Here is a 9154-nt window from a genome sequence, read left to right as displayed (position 1 = left end):
CATTGTCTCTCTCCCCATCCTCTTTTTATTTCTCACTTCCTCCCCCTTGCTCCATCCCCCTCTGGCTCTCTTTCTGTATCCTATCTTGATATCCGTCTCCCTCTCCCCATCTCTCTCGATCTGACTCCACCCCCTCCCACTCCTCCCCCTCTTCTCTCTCTCTCTCTGTCTCTCTGTCCCTCTCCACCACCCCCACCCTCTCTCTCCTTCTACCCCTCTCTTCCTCTCCAACCGTCTCCACCTTCCCCCCTTCCCTCTTCCCCTCTCCCTCCCTCTCCCCTCTCTCTCTCTCTCCTTCTACCCCTCTCTTCTCCTCTCTTCCTCTCCATCCGCTTCCACCATTCCACCCTCCTTCTCCCTCTCCCCTCTCTCTCTCTCTCTCTCCCAGGGGGCGTCGTCCAGCCTGGTGGTGAAGTTTGCCGACACAGAGAAGGAGCGCGGCCTACGGAGGATGCAGCAGGTGGCCTCCCAGCTCGGCATCTTCAGTCCCATGACGCTCAACTTCCCCGCGTACAACGCCTACACGCAGGCCGTCAACGCACAGGCCGTCAGTGCACACAAACATACACAAAACACACACACACACGCATGCACACTATGCCCCACAAAACACACACACACACACACACACACACACACACACACACACACACACACACACACACACACACACACACACACACACACACACACACACACACACACACACACACACACACACACACACACACACACACACACACACACACACACACACTTATGTAGAGTTTCTGAGGGTAGCCCTGTGGTTATGGCGAGGCCGTAATACGTTTGAAGAGGCTATCAGTGTTCTAATTAGAGCTAATGCCATCATCCAGACAACAGAACATACGTCAGCCGGCATTAGCGAGCCCACAACACACAACCATTAACCCAGTGACTCTGGACGTAATGGCCTCGTAATTAGATCTCTATTCATCTGCTCCTCCATCACTCCTCCATCACTGTGCCTTCAGCTCTCCCTCAGCCTCCATTTCCTCTGCTCCATCACTACCCCTCCCTACTCCTCGTCTGCGTTTGGAGCCCTGTTTACGCTTTGTCTCACTTTGTCTGTAACCTCTGTCTTCTCGTTCTTTGGCCTTACTCTTTCTCTGTGTCTCCCCTTCTCTCCTTCTCCTTGCTCGCTCCGTCCCTCCAGTTGGTCCAACAGCAGGCCCTGGTTGCCCAGTCAGCGTACTTGTCTCCGGTAGCAACAGTTGCCGCAGTACAGATGCAGCAGATGGCAGCCCTCAACGCCAACGGAATCATCGCCACGCCCATTACACCCATCACACCCTCATCGGGTAAGTGGACGTACACGCAGGCACACACACGCACAAACACATACACACACACATGCAAAAGCACACACACACACACAAAATCAAAACGCACACATGGTTATGCTCGCCCACATATAACACCCACATGCATGCACGCACACATACATAAACACAAACACACATGCACATAAACCTCTAACTGTAAACATGATTACACACAGAGACTCAACCACAACAACAAAATGGTCACACTTGCACAAATTGTGCACACAATCACACTTGCACACACACACACACACACAAACACACACACACACACACAAACACACACACACACACACACACACACACACACACACACACACACACACACACACACACACACACACACACACACACACACACACACACACACACACACCATGCTCACACACTTTTTTCAGACACACTAACACTTGACACAAACACTTTCATACGTACTTGTTATGTGTATGCATGCTACATTATTGAACACACACATCAATACATATTTGTGCCTAGTCATGCGTCTGTCTAATTTAATGTTCTGTTTAAATTTCAATATTCTAAATACCTCTTGTCTTTGACAGGACGTATCCTCTCTGGACAAATAGGGATACTTGCTAAGTGTCCTTTAATAATGTATTTACGTCTGCAGCCAAAAAGTACTTTTCAATATTAATTCTGGCTATAAATCACTTCCCTGCCAGCTATGATTTTCCCTTTCTTCTCCATATTAATCTACTAACTGTCAATCGATACTTCTTCTCCCTTTGTTGGTGGACAATGTTGGTCGCTAGGTACCAACACCCCGCCCAGCATGGCGGCAACGCCCGTGTCAGCACTTCACCAACAGCTAGGGGTCAACGGTTACAGCAGCTTGCCAGCCCCGACCAATGGGCAACAAGCGACAGAGGCAATCTACACCAATGGAATCCACGCATATCAAGGTATCTTTTGTAAGCAAAAAAGTAAACTTCTAATTCGGGTGAAAGGAAAATATTTGCTGATGAAGGAGGAATGAATGAAAGTGAAACTTGTGACATGTGATCTGTGAAGCCCTTTGAGACTTGAACTGTTATTATGTCTTTGTACCCTTTGCAGCCCAGAGTCCGGCGGCGCTGGACCCCCTACAGCAGGCCTACACAGGCATGCAGCACTACACGGGTGAGTGCAGGGACACGCTCTTTGTTCTTTAAACACATCATGCTGCACAACATCCATCCATACTACCCTGTGTTAGTAGCTGGAAAGCTTTTAAAGCTTCAACATTTCCTGGTACATTAATCTGGGAGATAGAGAAGATCAGCTCAACAAAACCTTTGTTGTTACTGCTCCCAGATCGTGATTTAATTAATGGATGGATTCATTTATGGGATGTGGAAGCAAGCATGACCAGGCATTGAACTGGCGGTCAATACAACTTTTCCTTCTGTTCTTCTTTGGTAAATAGATACATTAACCAATTATATTCCTTCCTCTTCTTCTTTGGTTGATATAAACATTAGCCAGAGCAATTTCTCCCTCTTCTTCTTTGGTTAATAGACAAATTCACCAATGCTATTCCTTCCTCCTCTTCTTTGGTTATAGGCACACTAACCAAAGCTTTTAAAATGGATGCAGGACTATGTGTCCCGTCCTATCAATTCCTTTGTGTATTATATTCTGTTGGAGATGTAAATCAACACAAGGGTTGAAAAACAATATTGGGCTTGTTCGTCGTGTGGTACATTCTGAATGTGAATCTTTAAGGTCATCTTTCCATTAATGTCGGTCTTGAAGGGGCCTGGGATGTCCTGAGTGTGTTTCTGTGTGTCCCGTGACATTGTTTGTTTACTGCCTAGCCTCATTAGTTATTGCCAACCTCATCCCCGGGTTCACCACTGCTCTTAAAAACCACCTGCGATTGGACGCTGTATGTTGCTACATGTTCGATTCAATCCAATTATGTCGCTGTCTGTCCCTTCCAATAGCTGCCTACCCTGCCGCTTATGGATTGGTCGGACAGCCGTTCCCACAGCAGCCAACCCTGGTTGCCCAGCAACACCAGCAGCCCCAGCAACAGCAGCAGAGAGAAGGTGATGTGACTTCCTGTCTGAGTGGAGCCACGCCCCTCGTCTATTCCCCTCATGTTTATTCATAGTTGTTGATCTTGTCGGCTAATCGGGTATCTTTGTGTGTGTGTGTGTGCGTGTGTGTGCGCGTGTGCATCCATGTGTTTGTGTGTGTGCTTATGCATGTGTTTGTGTGTTTGTGTGTGTCTGTGTGTGTCTGTGTGTGTGTGTGTGCGGCTTTGCATGTGTGTGTGTGTGTGTGTGTGTGTGTGTGAGTGTGTGTGTGTGTGTGTGTGTGTGTGAGTGTGTGTGTGTGTGTGTGTGTGTGTGTGTGTGTGTGTGTGTGTGTGTGTGTGTGTGTGTGTGTGTGTGTGTGTGTGTGTGTGTGTGTTGTTCCCAGGTCCAGAGGGCTGTAACATCTTCATCTACCACCTGCCGCAGGAGTTCAGTGACTCAGAAATGCTGCAGATGTTCCTGCCCTTTGGAAACGTGATCTCGGCCAAAGTGTTTGTGGACCGTGCCACCAATCAGAGCAAGTGCTTCGGTGAGACACAGAGAGCCATGGGATGTGATAGGATAGGAGAGAAGCAAGGGGGTTGGCTGGGAGAAAGTGAAACAGGCCCTGGATACATGAAATGGAATCAAAGTAGATGGGTGTTTTTATGTGTGTGGAATACCAAAGCTATTGTCTTCAATGGTGCTCCGTGCTGCAATGGTGTCTGATGCGGGTAATGGGTAGAAAATTCAGAAGAGACATTAAGCAGATAAACTAAGGTCGTTTTTTATGAAAAACCAATAAATAACATCTGTCTCTCTTTCTCTCTCTCTCGCTCCTCCACTTCTTTTTTGCCTTTCACTTTCTCTCCCCATCGCTCCCTCTCTATCTCCTGTCTCTCCTTCTCCTTATCTCTCTCTCCCTCTCTCTCCCCTACCTCTCCTACTTCTTATCCCTCTCTCCCTCTCTCCCTGTCTCTCCCTCTCTCCCTGTCTCTCCTTCTCCTTATCTCTCTCTCCCTCTCTCTCCTTTCCTTATCTCTCTCTCCCTGTCTCTCCTTCTCTTTATATATCTCTCTATCCCTGTCTCTCCTTCTCCTCATCTCTCTCTCCCTCTCTCTCCTTTCCTTATCTCTCTCTCCCTGTCTCTCCTTCTCTCTATATATCTCTCTATCCCTGTCCCTCCTCCTCCTCCTCATCTCTCTCTCCCTCTCTCCCTGTCCCTCCTCCTCCTTATCTCTCTCTCCCTCTCTCCCTGTCTCTCTTCCCCCTTATCTCTCTCAGGCTTTGTGAGTTTTGACAACCCCTCTAGCGCTCAGGCGGCCATCCAGTCCATGAATGGCTTCCAGATTGGCATGAAAAGGCTCAAGGTGCAACTGAAAAGACCTAAAGATGCCAACCGCCCATACTGAGATGGGGCCAGAGAACAAAAGAGGAGAATGGGTGAGCTGGGGTTCTGTCCTATGTGCCAGAGGATTGGGGAGACAGGGACGGGAAGGAGGGAGGGGGAGTGAAATTGAACAATGAGAGGCAGGCAAAAACTATGGAAGGTGACAGAATGATGTGATGTTAGAGAATGCTGATAGCTGAAGATGTTTGAGATTAACATGTTAACTGTTGATAATATAAAGTTATAGAGTTAAATGAACAGGGATAATTCAGTTGAAAACTAAACAGCCTAGTTCAACCCGGGAAAAATGAAAATAATAAAATATTGTTATCCATTTTATTTTATTTCACATTCTTATTTATTTTCTTTCCTGTTGTTGATCTTTTCCTGAAATGGCAACATACCACACCCAAGATCCTCCTGTCCAATCATAATTCGCGGGACCCCGTCGCTATCGCAATGGTTGCCTAGTGACCGATAAAGCCCTGACCCCCAATTCCTCTCACATTGTTGTAAGTTGATTGGTTGGCCTGTGTTTGGGTTGCTGTGGCGATTGATTGCCTGTGTTGGTTGCCGTTGGCGATTTTTGTTCTGTCACTTTGAGCAACCGGCCATGCGTTGACCTGCATGTCCTGTTGCCGTGGTGACCACAGACTGTGTTTGGTGCATTGTGACTTTATTTTGTATTGACTTGTGCACATACTGATCAATAACTGTCAATAACCAGGACTGTACAATTGATACGATTCGATATTCAATATAACTGATCAATGCATAGTAATCTGATTAATTACGCAGCAACGGCCGTTACTTATTGCAGTTTTTGTTTTTGATCAGTTTCTGTAGTGTTCTGTTTGGTGTCATTATCATTTAAAACCCATTGTTTGGGTGGTGCAGGAAGTGAGCGTGGATTCAATGTGTATGTGTCTGTGTTACACTATTGGTGCTTAATACGAAATGCATAACACCTGTTGTGTGTGTTTCTGTATGAATCTGCTGCAGAGGCTTTGCTAGTGTAACATGGGGTAATGATATTCATTAAGCTAGCGTGTGTCATAGTGCTGTCGAGGAAACAATGCAGGTTAGTTCAAAACAGTTTGAATGACACATCTAACTCAGAGCTAAGGGTTAGGACATGTGTGCTATTATATTAGGTTACAACAGAGAAAGTATTATGAAGAAGTCCATTAGTCAGGGTGAGAACAGGTCAAGGTGTGGTGTGCACTGTAGCCTGGTATTTGTTTGATTTGGTTTCTCTTTGGGATAGTTGTGTGATGTGGCCTTCTAGCTGCATTGCGTTGCCCCATTACTTCTCCTTCCTCCTCCTCTCTCGGTCTCCGACCTCCTCTGTGACCGCTACTGTGGTGTATCACTTCCCCCTTCCCTTCCACCTCTCTCTGCGCCCTACACTCCTGCTCTCTCTCTGTCTCCCTCACCTTCTCTCGTTCAATGACCCTGACGGTGTGGTGAGGTAGACGGTACGTGGTTGTCATGGGGAAAAAACCAAGTGCCTCTTGCTTATTGGAGAACAGCCTTCAATTATAGGAATTCTGGGAGAATGTCAAACACAGGAGGAATGAGACCAGCCTGAGGCAACCTTATTGGCCGCTCAAAGGTTGTGCCCTCAAAGAGACAAAGTGGAAAGTTACTAAATCAGTGCATCAAGGCACTTGATCCTATTAAATTGTCAAAACACTTTAACGATCACAGTAGAAATAGCCTGATTTGAATAACCTATTGGTATATACCAAAGGCTTAACAGTCTCATGGACCTTTCCAAGCAATGCATACTCAGCTCTGCTGTCGCCCAGAATCTCTATACTGCAAATGCCGGAGAGTGATGCATGTTGGTAGAAGACTGTTTGCTTGCCATGACCCAAGGCACATGATTGCAGAAAGCACACACTCACACACACACACATGTACCTGCAAAAACACACTCAAGCACACAAATACATGTACTGACACACATTTACAAATAAACACAAACATGTACAAACACACACACACACACAAACACACACACACACACACACACACACACACACACACACACACACACACACACACACACACACACACACACACACACACACACACACACACACACACACACACACACACATGTTCATGCACACAAACACAAACACCTGCGCACACTAAAACCAACAGACACACTGAGATACTACTAATGGACTGAGTTGCATGAACCAGACACTGTGTTTGTATGTGTTGAAGCACCATGATTGTACTGCTGCTGGAAGGACCGAGTACTACAACTGTTCAATAACAACAATGCCTACTTGTTTGACCCTTACCACCCACCTAGAGTCATGATCAAGAGATCAAGTCAGGGCTGTCGTTAGTGAAGGCTTGCTAATAAAGCATTGATGAGTGGAGTCATTTCTATGGGGACGTTTGCTTTTTTGCGACAGGCATGTTATGCTAGAGCACATGAGGGCCTCACAGCACCGCAGCATTGGGCTGACAAAGGAAGTAATACTGTGCCCTTGTTTTCTCTCCCTCTGTCCCTCTGCATGTGTCCATCCCTCCACCCTGTCCCACGTCTCCTCCTCACAGACGCCAGCGGCTTACACAGCGGCTGAGGTGGATTTCCCAGGATCCAATGCTCTGTCAAACGGTCTCATACCCTATGAGTGATATCGGATCGCAGTTGCCTACACACATCTACACACACAAACACACAAATCCGCACATCCGCACAGACACACACACACACACACACACACACACACACACACACACACACACACACACACACACACACACACACACACACACACACACACACACACACACACACACACACACACACACACACACACACACACACACACACACACACACATTCACCCAACGACACACACAAAAAGCCAACTCATGATGGTGCGGGGTTGATTTACAAATGTACATAAAGTGCGCAAACGTACACATGACAACTGAAACATCGACACTGCCACACACACACACATATTCCCACAGGTCCGTTGAGGTTTCTATACAGTTAGAGAGTTGGAGATCACAAGGCTCTGTTTTGAGGTGGCCAACAGGGTGTCTTTGTGCAGGTGATATCGCAAAGACCGAGTGTGTATGGAGGGTACTGATGAATATTGCTGATATATCACTTTGGTAGACTATATCATGTCTACATCATGTCTATTAAATGACAAATATAGAGGGACCGATGTTTCATAATAAAAAAAAAAATACTTAAAAAGATGAATAAATAAGTAGGATAGAGAGACATGGAAAAAAGATCGTAATGGCCTGTAAATAATTTAGTTTACGAAGAGCAGCATTTAAAAAAAAAAGACAAAAAATAAAAAAGAATACTACTTTAGATAAACACTGAACAAGACCCAATAACATTATTATTATTGTTATTATTATTATTATTATCATTATTATCATTATGATCATTATTATTATTGACATCGGCATCTTCGGATCGGAATACTACATTCCAAATTGTGAAAGGGGAAAAACACTAACCTATTTTAAATTTCTACGTAGAGTGTAGGTGACACAAGTGGGTGGGGAATTGCACCTTTGTTGGGAGGTTTTAATATTGGAGCAAATTTTTTATTTATTTACTAATTTATTAATTATTTTGCTTACTGGGAGGAGGGTTTGAATAGCTTGCGATATTTTGATTTTAGAATTTTCTATAGAAAACCATTTGAGAGCCTGTTTCTGCCAGACTCCTGCAATCAAGTGATTATAATTATGTATTAATTATTACAACAATTATATTTATTTTTAAGTTATTGAACTGTTTCTGATCCAATCTTTTTAAGTTAAAATAAAAAGTATCATACTGAACCTGTTCCTGTGCATTCATTGTGTGTGTGTGTGTGTGTGTGTGTGTGTGTGTGTGTGTGTGTGTGTGTGTGTGTGTGTGTGTGTGTGTGTGTGTGTGTGTGTGTGTGTGTGTGTGTGTATGTGTGTGTGTGTGTGTGTGTGTGTGCGTGTGTGTGTGTGTGATTTCCCTCAGTGGGTGTTTGTGTGTCTGTACATTAACCATTGATATATTAGCATATATTTTAATTATTTATCAGACAAACCATCTTATTTGCCATTGAATAAATACATATACTTCAGGCGATGTAGTACTATTATCAGACCTGAAGAGGGCATTCTAGCATACATCACTATATCCACTATATCCCTAGAGAAAACGTATGTGTGTGCGCTCATAATATATCTGTGTCGTATATGCTTTAGGTTGGTTTAAGTGCTGATGGTCATCGTACCGTTGAAGACGTAACTAATCAGAGCAACATATAACCATTCCTTGATTCAAATAGTTTATTTCACTTACACGTAAAACAACAATTTGATTCATGCAAATGAAGGATCTACTATTGCACGGAAAA

The 9154-nt window shown here is 44.9% G+C and overlaps 1 protein-coding gene across 1 annotated transcript in view; it reads left to right on the top strand.

Annotated features, from left to right (window-relative positions):
- LOC130391665 (CUGBP Elav-like family member 3) overlaps positions 1-7575 on the top strand; it is a 7717-nt gene extending 142 nt beyond the window's left edge. The window contains exons 2-9 of the mRNA XM_056601893.1: positions 389-547; positions 1178-1322; positions 2120-2269; positions 2424-2486; positions 3293-3397; positions 3774-3917; positions 4652-4810; positions 7338-7575. Coding sequence (XP_056457868.1) covers positions 389-547; positions 1178-1322; positions 2120-2269; positions 2424-2486; positions 3293-3397; positions 3774-3917; positions 4652-4779 — 894 coding nt within the window. The 3' untranslated portion in view covers positions 4780-4810; positions 7338-7575. The remainder of the gene's footprint in view (positions 1-388; positions 548-1177; positions 1323-2119; positions 2270-2423; positions 2487-3292; positions 3398-3773; positions 3918-4651; positions 4811-7337) is intronic.
- The last annotated feature ends 1579 nt before the right edge of the window (positions 7576-9154 follow it).

Source organism: Gadus chalcogrammus, chromosome 11, assembly GCF_026213295.1.
Source record: "Gadus chalcogrammus isolate NIFS_2021 chromosome 11, NIFS_Gcha_1.0, whole genome shotgun sequence".
Lineage (NCBI taxonomy): Eukaryota > Metazoa > Chordata > Actinopteri > Gadiformes > Gadidae > Gadus > Gadus chalcogrammus.
Note: the sequence above shows the minus strand (reverse complement) of the source record. Positions and strands in the feature narration are given on the sequence as shown.